Here is a 21,767-nt window from a genome sequence, read left to right on the forward strand (position 1 = left end):
AAGCATCTTCGTATCAGACTTTGTGATTCTACAAGTTTCAACTTCTGCGGTGAATAATAATCTAGGCTACTCTTTGGGAGTCATAAGACCGAATTTTGAGGTTTACTAAACTTTATCTATTGCAATCAATTTTCTACCTCACCTTGATCATTGATAAGAACGGAAATCACATTTAGGCTTATCTGTGTGAGGCAGATTGGAATTTTGACAGTAGGCTAGTGTCTGTAGCGGTTTAATACAGTTTGGTGTTCAAATTTGGATTAGGTCCCGGGGGTTTTCTGCATTTACGGTTTCCTCGTTAATAAATTTTCTGGTGTCTGTGTTATTTCTTTTTCCGCAGTATATTGTTTATCTTTACAATTAAAATATAACAGGTTGTACGTTCATCAATCAAAGTAGATATATCCATCCTTGTTTGTTGGATACGACTTGATTGATTCTTGGATATTGATCTTTGGAATCGTCCAAGTACTTTCACACATAATCAGGTTCACGAATTTGTTCTGTAAACTTTCAAATTGTGAGAAAAAGATATATACGCTCTTCATATAATTCCTTGAGTGAGATTCATTAAGTTGAACTCTCGGAATTGTATTCGAGTTTAGTCCATACATGTTGCCTAAGAAAAAGTTGGTGGTGTATTTTGGTACCCCGCACTTTTCAGTTATAGCATTTTTTATTTTTATTTTTGTATAACATTCGTTTTCAAGTACCAGAACTAACTAGATAAAGAAGCTTCAAACAAGCAACTAACAACAAATAGAGGGATTTTGGAATATGTCCATATAGCTTGGACATTATGCTTTGCATCGTAGGAAGTGAGGTTGTGAGTTGATAAATTCGGTCTTGTTTTCACAAAATTTAGGTAACTGAGTTAAAAGAGTGAGACACCCTCTTGATATCTTGAACCATTCTGAAAATTCTCCAAGGAACTGATTTCAAGTCCCCTTTAAGAGCCTTAACCACTGTCTAACATTTACCTTCGATTATGTAATTCTGAAACTGCATTTGATGGGAAAAATTAGTAGCAAGGAGGAAGCATGTAGTTTCTGCCACTTGAGGTGCAGATTGGTGATGGACCGATGAGGCTATATCAACGAGCTGATTATTGTGGTCCTTAGCAACTACAGCACCTACAACTTTTCCAAGATTGAAAGGCGCGTCCACATTGATTTTGATAACACCTTCAGGAGGAACTGTCCACTCATGTGCAGCGTTAGCTAGTGATTGCAGGAGCATTCACGGTCCGGGAAATGAGAATAACGGGGAGTTCATCCAACAGATAGTAAGAATGGAATCAGTGATCGGCGTCCTTTAATATTGCCCAAAGCAAGCAAGCCCCTTGACAGACCATAGTGCCCAAAGCAAGCAAGCCCCTTGACAGACCATTATCCTGCAAGTTAATCCATTGAGAAGGCAATTTTAAACTGTGAAAGAATCAACACATGGAACTCTAAACGAAATATGGGACCCAAAGAGTATAGCTTTGGTGAACTGGCAATGTAAAAAGAGGTGATATACAAACTCTTTTGCTAGGCCACGAAATTGGCATTCAGTAGGAAGATTTTCAATGAACTTTCCCAGTTTATTTAGAGTGCCCACTCTGTTATGTAACAGCCTCCATAAAAACATTTTAATCTTAGGGGCAATCAAATTCACCTACCAAAATTTACGCCATGGAAATAAGCATCATTCAGCCAGGAGGATTCTCCATTGAGTTCAGACATCATTTTCTGAAAAGAAGGTGCAGTGAAAGTGCCATGTTCTATCAGACTCCACATGAGTTTGTCTTCTTAAGTAGCTGTGTAGAGTGGAATCGACAAAACTTTTTCCGCAGCAAATGGATCAAACAGTTCATGAATTAGGCTATGATTCCAATTAGACTCATCAACTGAAATGAGGTCTTTCACTGTCTTAACTGAAGTGCAACGGACCGTCGGCGTAGGAGGAATATGGCCTGGTAATGATTTATCCAAGGATCAGACCACACCTTAATTTTTCCCCATTCCCCACTATCCATAAACATCCATTCTTCAAGAATTTTCTACTCTCCAACGTTGCACACCATGTGGAAAAGCATTTTTATGGCTTACTTGCAGTCCAGAAAGAATTTTCTCTCAAGTATTTAGTTTGTAGTAATTGTCCCCAAAGAAAAGAACAATCAGGCAGGCATCTCCAAGCCAATTTCGCCACCAGCGCCATATTTAACCCGAAACCACCATGTTCTCCAATCAGAGAGTGAATAACACCAAATATACCAAAACTATGTAAAACCATACTCAAGAAGCCCCAATCGACTCTATCACATGCGTTGCTCATGTCTAGCTTGAGAGAGAAAGAGTCTAATATGGAGTTAGAATGAGACATAAAGTGATTTAGCTCTTTGGCAGACACAATATTGTTTGATTTCGGGGATCAAAGCCGACTGATTTTTTCTCAACGAGCTCATCTAAAAAAGAACTTAGTCTCTTGGTAATGATTTTAGTGATAATCTTGTATATGACGTTACGCAAAGATATTAGCATGTAATCCCCTGGAGCTGAAGGATGCTTAGTCTTTGGAACTAGAGCAATATAAGTATGATTTATACCAGGGAGTCTAGCACATCGGAAACAATCTTGAACGAGCCCAATTACCTCAGAACCAATAATGTGCCATCACTTCTTATAAAACAATGCAGGATAGCCGTCAGGACCCAAAGCTTTAAAATTGTTAAGAAATAAATTATTTTTTAAAATTAATATTAATTTATTTGACTCTGTTATGTTGCCGTTAACATAACTATCACCACCACTACCTCCGAAACAACCAGCACACCTCTGTCGCCGCCACCACTATCTTAACTTTCTTGATTATACTCGACAGAAGAAGAATGGTTGGGTTGTAATATTTTCAAACCCACAACCTCCGGTACAACCAGCAGGAAGCACCATCTCTACAAACCCAAATTAAAAATGAAGAAGAGGACGATATCATTCTATTTTGTTTGACCACCTAAATCAACATCCTCTTCATTGCCAACTTCTGCATCTCACTTGACAGAAATCCTTGATCATCATACAAATCAATGGCCAAAATAAATACTACCTTGTCGTTGATTACTTTAGAAAATGCACTTTGACCAATTCATAAAAACCTCATCAACCATAAATTCCTTAGTCTGATTCCTTACAAATTCTTAATCATCATACAAATCGTTGTCTTTGTTTATTATTTCACCGACGGTCTCTATCACATCATTCATTCAAACCCAGTTAACACTACCATTTTGTCTCGCAACCAAAATCCCAAATTAAACAATAAAAATTAGGGTTTTTGTTTACTTACCTTCCTCAAGCAATTTGACAACTCAAAACCAGCTTTAGCTACAGAATATTGTAAAACGAAAAGTAATAATACTTGTATCAACTCAAATCAACCATTGGCAATCAATTTTAGGATTCAGTTTGTAGATCCTATTCGCAACATAGAACCCTGGAAAAAGAGACCTTATCTGTTTGTTTAGTTTGAAGTAAAAACTTTAAGTGTTTTGATCTCAACCGTTCGCTAAAATAAGTATTTTGATGGTTCCACGTGTCTAACAGAAGTAGATGGGTGGGTTAGTAAATAAAACAAACTCTGTTATTATGTTGGTCATTTACTCATTTAACTAGATTCTATAACTGTCAAGCCGGTCAACTACGGTCCTGTGACCCAAACTCTAATTAAATTTTCTCCGTGACCTAAACACAACTCTGATCATTTTTATGTGACTTAAACTCAAAATATCCCATTAAATATTTGCCCAAAATATATTCTTGTTGTTAACCTACGATGGACCGTACATTTAAAAGAGTTCCCATTTAGGAATAGAAAATTGTTAATCGATGCTATTAAGTGACGTAGTTCAAGTTTGCACAATTTTTAAGGTAAATAAGGGAAAAGAGTATATTTAAGCATTTCTTACAATTATACCCTTTTGGATAATAACTAGTGAAATTTTGAAATGATTTATCTCTCAAACTACATCACGGATGTTCGTAAACTTCATACCATTGAAAAACATTTTAAAACACCTATGTAACGAATATAAACATGCCATTCAAATTATGCATATTTCTTATATTTCTTATAATCAATTAAAAGGATAATTTTAGAAATATATCATTGTTTAGTGATATAGGTCACTTAATAGTGGGACAAAATCTAAAAGTAAATAGGTCACTTAATAGTGGGACGGAGGGAGTCTTACATTTTGAGATGAGAAGAATACAGATAGCTCAATGTTGTCTTACCAAAAAAGAGCTATCCCGCCACTTCTACCAATACAAGAAACAAAGTGAAAGTGACGAAAATTATGAGAATTACAAAACTTGATACTGTTAGTGTTTCCGTCCGGACCCACCTAATTGGTCAAAAGTTCGCTGACCATGTCAAGATTCTTACACCTGTCTATATATCGACGGCTCAAGAATAGCATCAAGAGATTATTACACGTGGTAGTGTGTTAATTTACTATTCTATCCTTCACGGAATGAAACCACAACAAGGCTTTTACTTTCTCATTCATTTCGTTCTCTCCGTGTCTCTCTTTTCCAGCGGAGAAACTTAGGTTAAAGAAAACTAGGGTTCTACAGAGGGATTTGGTTTAGTTTGTGAATCTAAGTGAATGGTTTTGTAAAGTTCAAGATGAAGAAGAAAAAGAACGGGAAGAACAACCAGTTGTATGTTTTACTAAAACCCTAACTTCGTTTTTTTCAATTTCTGAAGAAACCCATCTCTTTTTTCATCTTTTTTTGTCTTCTTTTCATTTTGTTACTTAAATCGATGTTGTTGCATGTTAGGGTTTTGAATCTAAGCATGAGTTGATGTTTGGTTTGTTTTCTGATTTAGTTAGGGTTAAATTTTCTCTGAAATTTTTCTGTAATTTTTAATTAGGGCTTGATTGTTTCAGTAAAGTTCATAGTGAATCGAAGCATGAGTTCAATTTCTGAAGTTCATTTGTTTACTTATGATGCAGTGATGAAACATATTATCCATACAGAGACATCAGCGTGTTGGTTATGGACAGTAATATGACTTTGTTCTTCCCTCACATGGATAGAGAAAAAATTGACCTCAAGGAATTTGAGCAGATGTTGCGTGTTAAGTTGCGCCTAACTGAAAATGAAATTCCTAGTTTATATTGGATGATAGAACCATGTTTGCCTGAGATTATGGATAGTAATGAGGACTTGTTTAAGTTCTGGGAGCATGCAGTACCTGATGATAAAGGATTTATATGTTTACATTTGAAGATATTAAATTCTGAATTCGGTAATGACAATGACTTCATTGAGGCTGCAATGGAACAACCAGTGACAGTAATTGATGAGACTCCAAAGAAGTCCCATAAGAGGATTGCTAAAAAGCCAGTTTCAAAGGAAAAGTCTGTAAGGAGATCACCAGAAAAGACTGTAAGGAGATCACCAAGGTTGCAAGCTCAGTCAAAGTTTGAAAACTCAAATGGAGGAGTATCTAGGAAATTGTTTGTGGATCTGTTAAATGAAATGGAATCTCAGGGTTATTCTTGCGTTAGTCAAGCCAGTGTTGTGAGTTCTAGCAGTGTACCAATTCAAGTGACTGAAAACTTTAACCATGATTACTGGGTTGATGCAGTCAAGAATACTGATGCAGTGAACCAGATTGATGCAGTGAACAACAATGATGCAGGGGTCAGCAGTGATGATGATGAAGAGAATGTGGTGTTAGAGAACACTACTGTGAATGAATGTCACCCCATTGAAGACCCAAATGCTCCACCAATATATGACAGTGATGAAGAGGATGATATTGATTATGAAGATATTGTCAAGACATATAAAGTTGGAGATGAAAGTAGTGATTCAAGCAGCGGTGAAGAAGATGATGAAGAAGGTATTGAAGTATTAACCCTTTGATGTTTATAACTTATTGTCTATTTCCCTTTTCTTTAAATGTACTAACACTTTGATGTTGTTTGTTAATTGCAGTTTCTAATGATGGTGGGAGTAATGATAATAATGATTGTCTTGAAGCAATAGATGATAAAGATGTGAAAGCGAAGTTTGATTACAAGAACTGGAAAGAAGACTTCAATATGCACAGTGATGAAGAAGAAGAACCCTTATTCCCTGTATAAGAAGAGGTGTCTCCTGTTGATCCTACAAAGATTGAGGTAAAGTATGCTTTTAATAACAAGAAGGCATTTAAGAAACATCTTAGGGGTCACTGTGTAAAAAATAATTATCATTACACTGTTTACAAGAGTGACAAAACTATATTAAGAGTCAGATGTAGGTTTAAGGAAGAGTATGGATGTCAATGGTTTGTAAATGCTAGCATAAAAAGGCATGAGCCTACTTTCATTGTTAGGAAGGTTAATATAGAACATACTTGTGTTGGAAATCTAAAGAGTTTTAACAGATCTGCCAATCCTGAGTTTGTAAAAGAAGTGGTACATGAGAAGTTAAAGGAGACAGACGGGGCCTTAATTCCAAAGACTAGACATATAGCAAGAGACTTTTTTGTTACTCATAACATAGATATACCATATATTTGTGCATGGAAAGCAACAAATCTTCTTTTAGAAGATTTGTTTGGTAATTATGATGACAGCTACAAGGATGTACCCATATTTTGTGCAATGGTGGCTCATACTAATCCAGGGTCAGTTGCTAAATACAATTATCGAAAAAAAGGTAACATTATGTTCAGTACATCTTATTTATGCTCTTCCCTTTATTTATTTGTAAGTTATGCTCAGTTAGTTACATAGTTTGGTTACTTAAAGTGCAGATAAGGCATTCATGAGCATGACTATTTCATTTGCTGCACCAACGAGAGGATTTCAGAAAGCAGGAAGACCAGTCATAGGGTTAGATGCATGCCATCTAACTGGAAAGCGTGGTGGTGTCTTAATGGCTGCAACAACACTTGATGGTCAGAATAATCTTGTGCCTTTAGGCATTAAGGTCTGTCAGAGTGAAACTAAGGAGAACTGGACTGGGTTCCTCAAGGATTTGGCTCCAGCAATCAATGCACATCATGCTGGCAGAATTACCTTTATTTCCGATAGGCAGAAAGGCTTGTTGGAAGTTGTTCCTAAGGTTTTCCCTGGTACAAGAGTTAGATATTGTTTCAGGTAATTAAGTTTAGTCCCTTGTTTTTTTACAGTAGTTTACATTGTGTATGTGTTTTTCTATTGGTTCAAGAACTTGAAGAAGTACTAACTCTTTATTTGCATATGCAGGCACTTATACAAGAACTTCAAGAAATACTACTAGGCACCAACCTTGCACAGCTCATTGTGGAATGCCATGCAAATCTTACAAAGTAAAGCATATTCAGGGTTGTACCTCTTTTGTTAAAATCCCCTATGTTTCTTGATTGTTAGTTTGTAGGTTATATATAAAATTGTGATTGTTTTGCAATGTAGGAGCACTTTGACAGTATATGCAAATAAAATGTTGATGCTGGTGAATATCTTAGGAAAGAAGATCCAAGTACTTGGTCTAGGGCCTATTTTGATCCCCTTAGCTGTTGTGAGCATATGAATAACAATTTCTCTGAATATTTTAATTCCATGGCTTCTAATATGAGAGATAAACCTATAATCCAACTAGGCATGATATATGGTCAGTTAGTCATGGGTTTGTTATTTAAGAGAAGGGAAGAATCTGCTAAGTGGAATGAAAATGGTTTGGTCCCTGCTGCTGTTAAATTGATAAATAAGATGCTTGACTTGGTTGGAAAGTTTGATACAGAAGGAAGTGTGGTTGGACAAGTTTATTTGGTAACTAATGTGATCACCAAGAAAATATTCACAGTGAATATCATAGAAAAACAATGCACTTGTTTGCAATGGTAGCTAAGGGGATTCCCTTGTCAACATGATGTATGTGCATTGAAACTGCTGAGGCCAAACTGGAAAGAGTAAGTGGTATGTATTATTCAATTACTTTTTTTGTATTATTCATTTACTTTTGTTTTTGTAAGTGGTTTGTATTATTTCTTGTTCCTTGTACACTGACACACCTTTGTTTTACTGATTGAACAGTTATTGTGCTCCTTACTATTCTGTGGAGTATTATAGGACCACATATGCAAATGTTGTCACACCCTTAGAAGACATAACTGAATGGGTATGGGAAGATAAGGTAGATTAATAAACTTTATTGAATGTGGTGCATTTACTTTTCAAGATATTAGTTATTTATTTTTCTCTTTTCCCTATTTAAGAATCAAACCCTTTAGGGTTTCATTACTTTAACTTTATCATTTGTTTTCTCTTCTTCTGGCAGGCAACCATGAACGTCAACGTAAACCCTCCTCCTTATCATAGAAAAACTGGAAGACCAGCAAAGAAGAGGAAGAGAAGTTATGATGAACCTGAAATTGTGGTGAAGAAAAGGAAGTGTGGAAAATGTGGATCTATTGCTGTCCACAACAAGAGAACCTGTGCTGGTGGTGATGTTGGTAAAAACCAAACTGGATTCAAGCCAAGCACTGAGTATGGTGTTGCAAACTGCACCTTCACACAGAGAGATCAGCCTGAAAGTAGCACTGCAAGGGGTAAAGCCAAGGTGAACAGATCCAGAGGTACATCATTTTTTGTTGGTGAGTCATCTGCAGGACCTAGCACTCAAGGAAGACCAGTAGCAGGACCTAACACTCATGGATCTACACAAGATAATCAAAATTTCAGTCAGAATTTTGCTGGTATTGGATCTGTCAGTCAACATCTTTCTGTCACAAAGGGAAAGCAAACCAAGGCTAAGAAGACTAGGAAGTAGAAGTGTGTGTGCTTTATTGTTTGTTTTAGATATGTTGTGGACAAGTATCTATTTGATGGTTAGTTATAGACACTGATTCTGGTCTGGACATGTATATGTACCAGAAATCAGTTTTATTTTGATGGGATAATCTTGCTTTATGAATGAAAATGATATTAGTTAGAACTAATTTTCAGATTACATGTTAATTGTCTTTTCAAGTTAAATTTTACATATTCTCAGATGTATTTCTGATTTGCATTGTTCTTTGTAGCATTCTTGTTTATGCAGTGGGCATTCATTGTAGCAATGTCTCTCTTCTTCAAAAGCGCAGCAACAGTTCTCTTTAAGTAGCTTGATGATCTTGGATTTGAGTGGATCAATGGCAGAAAAGTAAGGAGAAATAGGAATAGGATTCAGGTTAACTCGTTTTCTTCACTGCACCGAGTCGCGAGTTAACTCTCTGCTCATTCACTGGCTAACTCGTTCCAGTTACTGATTCAGGGGATTCAATGTCATTTTACACTGCTGATTGAATGCCACATATGCACTAACGGATACTAACGCCAGTTAACTGTTTTCTTAAAAAAAACGTGACGGGAAAAGTCAAGAGTGTGGCATTTAATAAACTTTGAAAAAAACGGTGGCATTTTCTTAAACATGAAATAGGAAGTGTGGCACTTTATTAAAATCCCCTTCTTTTATTTAGTTTTGTTTCTGAAATAAATAGAATCGAAGGATTGCAAGCTTTGAGGAATGAACTCAGGGTAGGAACTGTCTTGTCATTCCCTATACCACGACAGTTCCACGATATCACTAACATGATCCTTGCAAATTTTTAAGGATTGTCGATCTCCACATCCTTTTCAGTTGTTTTGGAGAAGTTAAGATAAACTTTAGCTGGGGGATCACAATCCATAGGTGTTGCTGCTTTTTGACACCATAAACTTGAGTTAATTCACTCTTGTTGGACGGCTGTGAAGTTCTGGCAGCTATTTTCAGCCTCGGTGTACTGGTTTCGAGAATTCTCTCAGTTGGTTTTGTGGATGTGTTATATGGTTGGATATGAACATTTTTTTGATGATGCGGCATATTGGTAACTTGATCCTGACTCTTACGGGATGCATTAACTATTAATTCCTTACCAAAAACCTTATTACAACTATCAATTCCACGATCAATGGTGACTGAATTAAACCCTGTTCTGTTGGATTTAATAAGTTTGGGAAGAACTCTATTTTTCTGAAAAAAACAAATAATAAGTTAATATGATTTTAATTAAATAAAATTGAGTCTTTAGAAAAAGAAAAAAGTTATTAAGATACTCACTGGTTCGTTGATGGACAATCCAGGATGATACCTCTTTATCATCCACATAATTTCTGTATACTTTCTCACATCTTTATTGATAAAGGAAAGGGAAACCTATTTTGAAGACTCTTATTTGTTCCCCTTGAATTTTTATTACCGACTAACACCATAAATCATTAAAACACACTGTATTATAAAATTAAAAGTGGTTAGATTGAAATCTCTATCATTTTCAACTGATATCCAAGATCAAATAAGAGAAACATCTTTTTCTCTAGCATTAGACTTATCGGTGAAGCGAGCACTAGCCATGTCAGTAAAACTAGCACTAACAATTTTGGTGTAGAGATGGTATAAGTTGAATCGTATGAGATTGAATATTTATAGAGGTTTGGGTACTAGCCGTTGGATGATAAACCACTGGGAAACGACCATAGTATCGAGCGATAGCCTTTATATCACTGGCGGTCGACTGACCATTGAGCGATGGAGTCTTTATCGCTCGCTAGATTCTATATTGTACCTGTCTAATTGGTAGATACACCACTAAGAGCAATTCCAGTGGGGTGGGTAAATGAGCTAATTTTCTCATTCCCATCCCATAGTAGAATAAGAAAATTGGCAAAATGGATGAGCAGACTCTTAAATTTTGAGAGTTTTCCGTCCCAACTTGAGACGTTCGGCCTAGGAAAAGCCGAGGCTCGGTTCTTGTTGAGACGGTCATCGTCTCAAGTTTGGCCGACCGGACTTCTCTGATTCGATAAAGGATAGGTTCATTCAAGGACCCTAATCTCATCTTCTATAAATTCAACTACATTCACTTCCAAAATCACACCTCCTCCACCTTTTACACCCTCAACTTTCGAGGAATGGCTCAACCATATATTAATCCAACATAGTTTACCGTAGATGAAAATTTATTGGTGAAATGAATAACATGAATACGGGTGTTGTCTGTAAGGGCTTGCTTGAAAAAATAAGGGGAATCGATGGTGTTACTTTGAGAATTATGAATTCAACGTGTCTTCAATAGTTGACTGGTGTGGTTAAAGTCATAAGCGACAACAAAGGCGAAGTCCCATACTATAGAGGTGATCAAGTAAGAAGAGGAAGCTTTCAAATTGTATGGGATTTCTGATGTAGAGAAGTTTTGTTGATAATGCTTTGCATTCTTCAACATTTACATCAGATTTTACTGGCTTGGCTCTAAAAATCACGCTGGTTGGTTAAAATAATTTTGAATTGTTATTCCCCTTCAGAATAGTGTGAGTGTTTGGTGTTGTTGTTGCTGATGTGGTGCTACAGGCGTCTTCAAAGACTATGTTCCCAGAAGTGTCTCTTGAGTTATCTTTTGAATCCTTGATTGTTGTGGGGGATGGTCCACGGTGAGCAGTCCCTTGTCACACTTCTCTTTGGTTTTTGAAGTCATGTTTTCTGGAATAAGCTTGATATGCCTCTTTTCCTCGTCAAGGGTTGCAGGCACATACCAGGTTTGATGACGTAGTTGGGAGAGATGAATATGTCCTTACGGTGTGCCTTTGAAGAGTGGAGGATCTCTCCATTGTTATGACTATTTGGTTGACCGTCTGTTTAGTGTTGGAGGTGTTCTTGACAGTAAGGGGATCTCGTGTAAGCCCTCAGTCCCCAAGTATGGTTCATGTGATTTTTGGGATGCCGTTATTAAAGATGATGCTCTAAGTGGTGTCGTCCATAGGATGACAATGCAATGAAAAGTGTACCAATTAAGTTAAGTATTTGAATGTTGGAGTTGACTTTGACTTCATGTTTGACATAATCCGACCCTATAGAGGAAGGTTTCTATGTTATTTCCAATCCTGCAAGAGAAGATATTTCTTCCTTGTAGAGAAATTTCCGATGTAGTATTCCATGATCGGGAGTATGCCTTAGAGGAAGTTGAGACGGTTGATCTTTGTGTTGGATGACATTATTGACCGTGTCACCGACTTGAAAGAATTGGGTTTTGGTATCTCAGGTTGATGACACATCTTCAGGATGATTGGATTATCGGTTTTAATATTCTCAGTAGAGACGACCCCTATCCATTTGATAAGCTTTTGAAAAGGATCATTTTTTTCATTCACATTGTCCTGTCACGATGGAGTTGACATCCAGGTCAAGTCCCCAAGCCTGATGGGACGTGTGACAACTGGTTGTAAAGGGAGTTTTTGAACATGACTTACTTGTAGGTGAAATCCACCGATGTATGATGTCACGTCTTCCCCAGACGATTTGTTCACATCCAGATCCGCTACTTGGTGATACTCAGGAGGTAAGCAACCTTTGAGGTCTGTTGGATCTTTAATATCTACATGTGAGTCCCTTAGTGACAACCTCAGTGGGTATGCGTCAAGACTTGTCTTGTTGTTGTGAACTGATGGACGTCCCATAACCATATCACAACCTGGATCCTCTTTGACAATGTGAAACTTGACATGTATCTGGACATCATCCATTTTTACTCTAAGAGTGATGCAGTCGTAAGATCTAGTGGATTTTCCTTCGGAATCTTTAATCATGGCTGCTGAGCGCGTAGCCTCACGTCTGGAAACTCTTGCAGCTCTCAGAGTCTTGACGGTGATGATTTGACATTCGTGCCGACATCAGTTAATGTTTTCTCATACTCAGCATCCTTGAGACGGGAGAGACGTCCAGGTTTCCCACTGTTCTTGTTGACAATATCTTCCAGAGCAGGCTTGGGATGGACCGTAGTTTTTCAGTAAATAAAAAGCGCTTACCATATACAACATAATTAACGGCTATGAAGATATCCATGCGCTGAGCCTTGGATAAGTACACATGTGTGCCATCATAGAGGGAAAATCCTAACAGGGAGAGAGTCTTTGTGAATACCTTCATTCCCCAAGTGTAATTCTCCCTAATCAATCTTTTCCTTGAAGACAGGTTTCAGACCGTTATGTTCACTGGTGGGATGGTTTACGAACCTATGAAAGCGGCAATATTTTGGATCTGACATCTCCTGAATAATTGTTGGGCGTCATACAAGAGGCAATTTGACAGCTCCATCTTGTATCCAAACATCTAACAAATCAATGACCTCCTCCATGGGAAATGGGAAGTCTATGAATATTGGATTCAGTCTTCTCTGTTATTTTGGTTGTTGACGTGGGCCTTAGGTGGACCCTGCTATGGAGCTTGCCCTTGGGTTGATGCTGATGTCGAGGATGAGGCAGATATAGAGCGTTTAATCTGTAAGGCTGGTTAAGTTATATCCTTCCTCTTGGCTCTTTTGTCAGTGACAACACTTATGGATGGTTTGACGAAGTATTGCTTGTTGACTAGTTGTTTATTCCCACAAGTGTCTTCACGGTTTTATTTGTTGACGTGCCTTGTTCTCTTCAACAAGGTTGGAGAAGTTTTCATGGATCGATAAATAACCTCATGAAGTTCAGAGAAAGTCTGAACGTACAAATTTTCCACAAAGGTTTTGTAGGCTAGCATTTTGTTCTCATTGTAAGGATGTTGATTGCAATATGATAAATCTGATGCATCTTCATTTCATCTTGAGAAGTTGTTCCAAGTATTCACCAACAACAAAGCTAGGTTGATTGCTCCTTTTCAGTTCTCGTTCAGCACAGTATGTATTTTTTCGTCACCGTTGGATACATAAAACCTGGAAGAGGAATCAACACCATCGGTGTCAACCCATACGTCAATAGTATTCCCCCTATGGAAAATTATTTTTGACTCCTTTGATAACTGATCTGTGAGAATTCTCAAATGAGGAAGCATCTCATTTTGGATATCTTGATACTACAACTTGATTTGTGATGACATCATTTTAGAATTTTCACGATATCAGCTATAGTGGTTAGGATTTGAGTATCCATAGCTTTCAAAGGAGTTTAACGGGTGGACGAGTTCCAAAATAACATGAGGGACTTCATCGATATCGTAATGCATGGAATTGAGATTCTGTGTTTCTGAATCGCTCATATAATCAATTATCTTGAGAAAACTGAGGGATTGGTTTGTAACCGAGAGGTTGATCACCCACTGTGGTCGCCAAATATTTTTTACCTAAAATTTGGGTCTACAGTAAATAATGTACCGTCGAGGTACTTTTTTTAGGTTTAGGGATCAAAATCGTACAAGACAAGCCTAAACCAAAAAAATGGACGTTCTGTCTTGCTTTGGTTACCAGGAGAGAAGATGGGTTGATCTTAGGGGAGGGAATCAAAGAAAGTTGAGGAATCACAATGGTGATAAATTGTGTGTAAGGTTGTTGAACTATGAAAAAAACAGAGCTTCTGAATGATAAGCTTGTTCTCCCTTATAAATAGACGAAGGAATCTATTAATAATTTTTAAAGATATACACGACTTTCCTCGTAAGTAGTGGAGGTAGTGATGGGATGGACAGATACAAATTATGGAGGTAATGGTAAGGTCATGCCCGCTATACTAGGAAGTTTCTGAAAATCTCTTGACCATTACTCCAACATCTCTTCAACCACTTTAAACCTCCATCACTACTTGTTATTTTCTCATTATGGGGTGTTATCACGTCACATGTTGCTATAAACCACCAAACTAATACCCCATGAAGAATCCCCTCATGTAACATATTTTGATTTCTCGTTGAAATTAGTGGAGTCATGGACTACATCTTGTCTTGACTAAGTTATAGACATGATGCGCTTTGACCGTGTGTTCATCTCTCAACAATCTAACCAAGCCTTCTTGTAGTGAATATTGTGTTTTCGTGCGACTTAGTAAGCATGAGTATGACCACAACATGTATTGGCATAGCTGAGACTTGTCTTGGCATGGTAACGACATGCATGTACTACTAGCACTATAAGGTGTTGCAAATGTCCAAGTGTGATAGCAAGGTGCCACAACCACGGGCATGGCCAAGTATTGGTGTTTCCAACAACCGCTATGAACAAGCGTTCACGCTAGCAACAATGGTCATGGCCAATAGTGGCGTTGGCAGCAGCCATGGCCAAGTGTTGGCACTGACAGCAATGTCCATGGCCAAGTGTTGGCACTGGCAGCAATGTCCATGGCCAAGCATTGAGGATGGAAGCAACGACAAACATGGTGGCCCTAGCAGCAACATCCATGGCTAAAGGTTGGTCACCTCCATGTTTAGCGTGGGAATGAGCTTGCCCCACGAGATTTTTTGATGCCCCGACTTGCCTAGAGCCTCCCAATGTTTCCCAAGACTTGGCGTTGGCAATGTATTGATACCATGTTTGGCTAATGATGGTAAGTGGACATTATTTTCATTGCAAAAACGGTAAAACGATGTTGTCCAAATAATAATCTGAGTAGGGAGTGCATTTATAATATGTTCAAGGAATCCAGCTGAGGAAGTTTGTGATTAGAGACGATGTTAAATTTTACTCAATGGGAGTCTAAATATTAATGAACGAGACGAGGTTAAGCAATTCGGCTGTAAAATTATTACAACTTAAAACAAGTTCGATATTGCTCTATACTGGTGGTCATCCATCTACAAGTTCTGGTATCCGTTCAGGAACAAGAATATACTCTGGATGTGTGTTATCTGTAGTCAGAGAACATTTGGAAAGGAATTGTAACTAGCACCAGCGGCATTCTGATGAAAATATTGCACTATACTAATGGCCAATACATTTGGGAGTCGTCAAATCATTCTAAGTTCAATATAGAAGTGAGTACAGTAAGTACTGAAATATATATAAATATGAGAGCTCAACTAGGTGAAGCCCTAGCACAAAAATGCTTATAGACATGACTCGGATACATGTTCAGAGACGAATTTACAAGTTTTAGCCTTGTCAAACAAGCCACCTTCAATACCCATCCACTTGGCCTATCAAATTAGATCGAAGCCAGTTATATCTGTCACTTTACCATGCCCATGATGGGTGCAAAAGTGGCAACCTACCACTAATACCTAGTGCATGGGAACCGGCCTTAGGACATGGGGTTTTCGGGTGGGAGGCGCTATAGATGAAAACAAACAGAAGTTTCTATGTTATACCGCCACCGGTTTCCAGTTTGCTGGCTGATTCAAAATAAGAAGTTCTGAGAAAACAACATGAAAGCGTTACTGAACGCTACCAACACCACAAGTCGACTAACGCCGCTCTTGAGACTCCATCCTTTTCCCGCTCTACAATTTCCACTCTCCCACTTCAAACTCAACTCATTAAAATTCCACAAAATCTCTAATCGCAGAACAATGGCATCATCACCATCCTCATCTTCATCTTCATCTTTATCTTCTTGTGTTAAAGTGAAAGATAAAATTGATTTGACAGAAAAAGAGAATCAAATATTCTCAAGATTATTACAAGTTCTTCACCATTTTAATCTTCCTACAGAACTCCGCGTTGCCGGTGGTTGGGTTCGAGATAAGGTAAAAAAACCTGTAATTATATCTCAATTTTTTTCAGTAATTAGGGTTTTGAGTTATAATTTGTGACATGATTTTGCTGTTCAGCTTTTAGGGAAAGATTGTCATGATATTGATATTGCAATAGACAATATGATGGGGAAAGAGTTTTGTGAAAAGATTAATGAATACTTATCGTTTGCTGGGGAAGAAACGCACGAAATTGGCGTTATTGATAGGTTTGATTGTTACTCGCAAACTCTTTTTGTTAACAGTCGGGATAATAACTCGTTTGTTAGTCTGGTGTAGTTTCTGATGGGTGTTTTATTTTGATGTGTGAATTTGAAGCAATCCTGATCAGTCAAAACACTTAGAAACAGCTACGATGCGAATGCTTGGGGAATCTATTGATTTCGTAAACTTGAGATGTGAAAAGTATAGTGAGGGCAGCCGGATTCCTACAGTGGTATTTTTCATCTTGATTTATTTTACAATTAGTTGTCTAAGGTGTTAACTGTTAACCTAGTTTCTATGTTTTCGAGAACTTCTAGAGTTGTGCTTGAGTTGTTTGTAATAGTCAATGTTTAGAGTAGTCAGTAATGCTGTGAATCTCCGATAATGGTAAATTGCATGACCTAAATATTGATATCGTTGTTTAAGTAAGTTATGATTCACAAGTGTATCGGATGTTTATCAGGAATTTGGTTCTGCTGCACAGGATGCGGATCGAAGGGATTTAACTATCAACAGGTATTTCCTTAACTAGCTATACTGATTCTTCTGTTTGAATATGACATTTGCAGTTTGTTGCCGCACACATGAAACACCCGCTTGGTGTAGTTTGGTTATTGTAGTTTAGTTTCTTGGCTTAGAATGTGGATGGTGGATGCAATGATTCCCACTGCTTGGATAATTTATTGTCAAAATTGACATTTTTCGTATTTTTGACAGTTTGTTTTACAATATTAACAAGAAGTCAGTGGAAGATTTCACTGGACGAGGTTAGTTGGTCAACTTGCACTATATGTGCTCTTGCATTGTTCCTTTCTGAATTTTTGCCTGCATGTTCGTGAAACATTATTCTTTAATCAGGTTTAGCAGATTTAAAAGCAGGAAAGATTGTAACTCCATTACCTCCAAAGGAGACATTCTTGGATGATCCTCTACGAGTACTTCGTGCTATTCGATTTGGTACTAGCTGTACTCCTTCTTGATTTAGTGTATCTTCACTATTTGTTTGATTCACTCTTACTTGATTATTACCAATATTGGAGCATAAATTCTAGGTTGTCTTATTGACAATGTTTGGTCACTCTCACTCAACAAGAAAATTTGTAGTAGTTTTCAGTCTCCTTTACTGTTGATTCTGTTATCATCAACTATCCTTCAATGAAAAGTTGATCTGTTTCCGGTCTAGGGGTGCAAATTAAAATGCAAAATGAACTTTCATTGTTATATGGTACCACCTTATATAGCTAAAAGGGAAAAAACAAATTCCGAACCCTGCTATCATCATAAAACAATTGCGTTAGTGTCGCATGTCAAAAGGAGTAAAAAGAAATATTTGCCATTCGTGACTATGTTTACCTGGAAATATTTCTAACTTTCTGGCATACAAAATTCTGTTTTTTAATATGTGCAAATTCTCTAAATTTTCAATTTTGCTTCTATTGGTGTTTGATATTCTTAATCTTGTGGCTTTCAGGAGCAAGGTTCAGATTTTTACTTGATGAAGAGTTAAAGGAAGCTGCTGCAAGTAATGAGGTCAGAGTTGCTATTGGAGATAAAATTAGCAGGGAACGCATTGGGAAAGAAGTACGTTCATTCTTTGGCATATGTTTTTGATGATCTCTTTTTTCTTTAAACAAATATTCTGTGCTTCCAGAAAATGTTTTAATTGTTTTCTATCAAACCTTTGTGCAGATTGATCTCATGATTAAAGACAAACAACCAGTTCAGGCAGTGACCTATATCTGTAATTTACAGCTTTTTTGGGTTGTTTTCACTCTTCCTGCTAAATCCGAGCCTGCTGTATCGGAGGGGTGTGACAGGTTGTAAAATTATTAGATATTCCTCGTGTGAAAAAGAGTTAAAAGCCAGATGGACTGTGTTCGTTAAGAGCCTTTGTGATGAACTTATCGCTTTTGGCCTATTGGTTACTGGCCTTTTTGTTGATATTGTGCATTAACTTACCTTACCACTCTCATCTCAGGCTTTGTGTTGCTTCAGTGGATGCTGCATGGAATCTCTTAGAGCTACTTGGGCGCACGACCTTTGATGTAAGTTTTGAACAATTGACCTCTCCCTTTTTTCTTTTTTTTTTTCTCATCATCAGATGCAAATAAATGAGTCCTGGAAAACGAAATTGAGTAACACCCACAGGTAGCTTTAACTTTGATGCATGTGGAAAACTTGTGTTAGGGTAAATCAGTGTTGATTCAGTCATCAAAACGTACAAGTATACAACCTGTGACAATAAAGTATGATAAAACTTGGAAGCCTGAAATATCTCTAAGTTCTGATGTTTGCCTGAGAGTTTCTGTGGTTATTATCTGAGAGCCGGAATGCTGATGTACTTTCTAAATAGAAAATGTAGTTTTCAAGGCACCTGAGTTTCATATAAACCCTACTTTATTAAGTTCTGTGATATTTTTCCTCTATCCATTTATTAGCATGTGTTGTTACTTACCTGGCCACTTTTGGTGATCTGAAAGCATCTATGGTATATATACTTAACTAGTTAAATTTGAATATCTGTTGTTTCATTTGATTAAAGGATGTTCAAAGACGGCTTTACTTGTATTCGGCATTGTTTCTTCCACTACGAGAGGTTGTTTATAGAGACAAAAAAGACAAAAAGGTAAGTGCTTGTATAATTATTATCAAATTTTTACTTACCTTTTATTTCTCACTGCCAGTTTAATTGTACTGAATAGCCTACATTTGCTTTGCTCAGTAGTCTTAGCATGGATTGAGGTATTCAGTTTATAATATAGTATCCAAGTTCCAAAGGTTTTGACTCAATATCGTAAGAAAGGTTCAGTAACAAGAATTTATAGTATTAGTCACTTCATTTTGCTCCAATGCAAAGTAGTTTGGAACCTGAGATAGTGTTATTTTCTTTAAGGTTTCTCTTGAATTCTTTGTGTTACCGAGCATAATGTTCCTGTTCTACTCAGGTTCCTGTTACAAATTACATCTTTCGGAATTCTCTGAAGTTGACAAATAGCGATGCAGAAACGGTTAGAGCAGTTCACTTATTCTACTATATTATGTCTTTCACTTGGATTGGTAGTTTGTATATCCTCATCGTTGTTTGAATTTGTTGGTTTACCAGCATTCTATAGTGCTTCTTGCCTATGCTTTACCCTAGATATTTCAATTGTGGTTACCTGATGCTAACAGACATAAAAAAAAATTCTGCTAGGTCATGAGCATACACAGTGCATCAGAAAGATTCTTATTGTTGATACCCTCCTTAAGGACCTTAACTGAAAGCGAGACTGTAGAAGCTGGTAAAGGAGGAGAAAACTTTGATGTGCTACTGACGTCAAGAACGCGAATACTGGCAGGTGAAGAAATTATTTATTCTTATGATTTTCAACCTGAGCTAATTCCTGGGCATTTGTTTCCATAACGTTTTTGGATTTATAGTTTCTTGGACCCACAAAATATCCTCATAAATGCATGGCAGTTGAAATAAAACTAGAGTCCTCGAGTTGTCTCATTTGAAACATTCAATCCTTATTGTAGATGGATATCTATCAGATATTTCTACATTTCTTTAAACTTGATGCTGTTGGTTGACATCCTGTATTTATATACTTAGGACTGCTTTTAAGGGAAATCAAGAGTCTCTGGCGTGTTGCGTCATTGATCTCCACATTATTGTACCCCATCGATTTTGATCATGCTGAGGTTTCTCCAGACAAGCAGATTGAGTTAGAAAGGCGCAGAAATTTGTTTACAGCAGTTGAAACTGCCATCATGAAATTAGGTATGTTCATGGACTCACTATAACTGTTCATTAATACGTATAACTAAATTGCAAAACAACAGGGTGGAAATCTACGCTGCGTAGGTCACATCATCTGGTCACAGTGTTCGCGATGCTAGCCAGCTTTGCGCATGCACCTCCTGGTGTTTAAATAGCATCTTCTTATCTCTTGGAAACAAAATGATGAACAAATATTTATATATTTTGATGCAAAAAATGATAAACAAGTTGGTGGCCTAGAAGTACCAGTAGGTTTGGCAATCCTTTTATATACGAATAAATGCTAATACGACCAGATAATTATTTTTCGTCCTTTACACTTCGGTTGTTGGGAATTGTGATCGTCATCTGTCTAGGTTTTCCCCTAAATCTAGTTGGATACTACATCGAAGTTTTTTGTATTGGTTTTTCCACTTTGGTTTACCTTTTTGGCGATCACCAATGATTCTATATGTCATATTTCCAGGTCTGGAAAACGTGTGGGAAATGAAACCATTGGTCAATGGGAAGGATATCATGACCGTTCTGCAGCTTAAGACTGGAGGACCCCAAGTCAAGGAATGGGTAAGAAATCATCCCTACCTTAGCAACTCTTTCTTAACTTCACTTGCTGATTACTACTATAATTTGCAGCAACAAAAATCGCTTGAATGGCAGCTTGCCGACCCCTGTCGTACTTCTGAGCAATGCATTGATTGGATGCGAGAAAGTCTTACAAAACTCTCATAGCGGGAGTGACAGATCAACTTGTTTGCGTTACATTTCTTACCTTGGGTGAAGCCTCAGGTTCAAAGATATGCACAAGTTTTGTATAGCTTACTACGGTAGATGGAAGATCTTGTAAAATCTTTTAGTTCTGTTATACGGTAGATGACCTAGCAGGTTCAAAGATATGCACATTTTAGTTCTGTTATACGGTAGATGGAAGATCTTGTAAAATCTTTTAACTTCCCAGATTACACAGTAAAATAATTGTTTTGAGATGTATAATGGTTTTTACATTAGTACATTGATATGAACAATGTAGAAGAGGTATTTGAGCTTAAGCTAATTGTAGTAGGACTGTATTTTGTATGATACTATGATTTCTTAGGTAGATTTTCCATGGAACATTCTTCGCATAATAAATTACAGGATTTACATTATACTCAGAGTATTTCATGAAGTTTCATTGTATTCCGTAGGTAAGTTTCATTGTTCTTCCACAACAACAGCCATTCACCTTACTTTTTACAATCCAATCAAATGGACAGAGATGAAGAGCAAGTAAGACGATGAACAATAATCTCCGAGGCATTAGTACTATTAGTAGTAGTACCTAA

General features: G+C 37.2%; 1 protein-coding gene and 1 long non-coding RNA gene across 2 annotated transcripts; one reads left to right on the forward strand and one right to left on the reverse strand.

Moving 5' to 3' along the window:
- Window positions 1-824: 824 nt before the first annotated feature.
- Window positions 825-3,486, reverse strand: LOC113358708. Its single transcript, XR_003364712.1, has 2 exons — window positions 1,664-3,486; window positions 825-1,393 (listed from the first exon to the last, which is right to left on the reverse strand). It is a non-coding gene; the product is annotated as an uncharacterized LOC113358708 (long non-coding RNA).
- A 12,581-nt stretch (window positions 3,487-16,067) lies between these two features.
- LOC113358709 (CCA tRNA nucleotidyltransferase, mitochondrial-like) lies at window positions 16,068-21,573 on the forward strand. The gene is made up of 15 exons (XM_026602355.1): window positions 16,068-16,472; window positions 16,557-16,687; window positions 16,797-16,914; window positions 17,146-17,198; window positions 17,400-17,449; window positions 17,541-17,639; window positions 18,154-18,263; window positions 18,372-18,499; window positions 18,661-18,727; window positions 19,225-19,308; window positions 19,628-19,690; window positions 19,876-20,020; window positions 20,278-20,445; window positions 20,912-21,009; window positions 21,079-21,573. Exons 1-15 carry the CDS (start codon window positions 16,152-16,154, stop codon window positions 21,172-21,174), a joined length of 1,731 nt encoding a protein of 576 aa, XP_026458140.1. The 5' UTR covers window positions 16,068-16,151; the 3' UTR covers window positions 21,175-21,573.
- Window positions 21,574-21,767: the final 194 nt, after the last annotated feature.

The sequence above is a fragment of the Papaver somniferum genome, chromosome 3, assembly GCF_003573695.1.
Source record: "Papaver somniferum cultivar HN1 chromosome 3, ASM357369v1, whole genome shotgun sequence".
Classification (NCBI taxonomy): Eukaryota; Viridiplantae; Streptophyta; class Magnoliopsida; order Ranunculales; family Papaveraceae; genus Papaver; species Papaver somniferum.

Excerpts from the sequence above, each read along its gene's own strand:
- LOC113358709 (XM_026602355.1), top strand. The coding sequence starts at position 16,152 with ATGAAAGCGTTACTGAACGCTACCAACACCACAAGTCGACTAACGCCG. Across the intron at positions 17,199-17,399 it reads AGGGATTTAACTATCAACAG|TTTGTTTTACAATATTAACA; the intron begins GTATTTCCTTAA and ends TATTTTTGACAG. Across the intron at positions 19,691-19,875 it reads CAAATAGCGATGCAGAAACG|GTCATGAGCATACACAGTGC; the intron begins GTTAGAGCAGTT and ends AAATTCTGCTAG.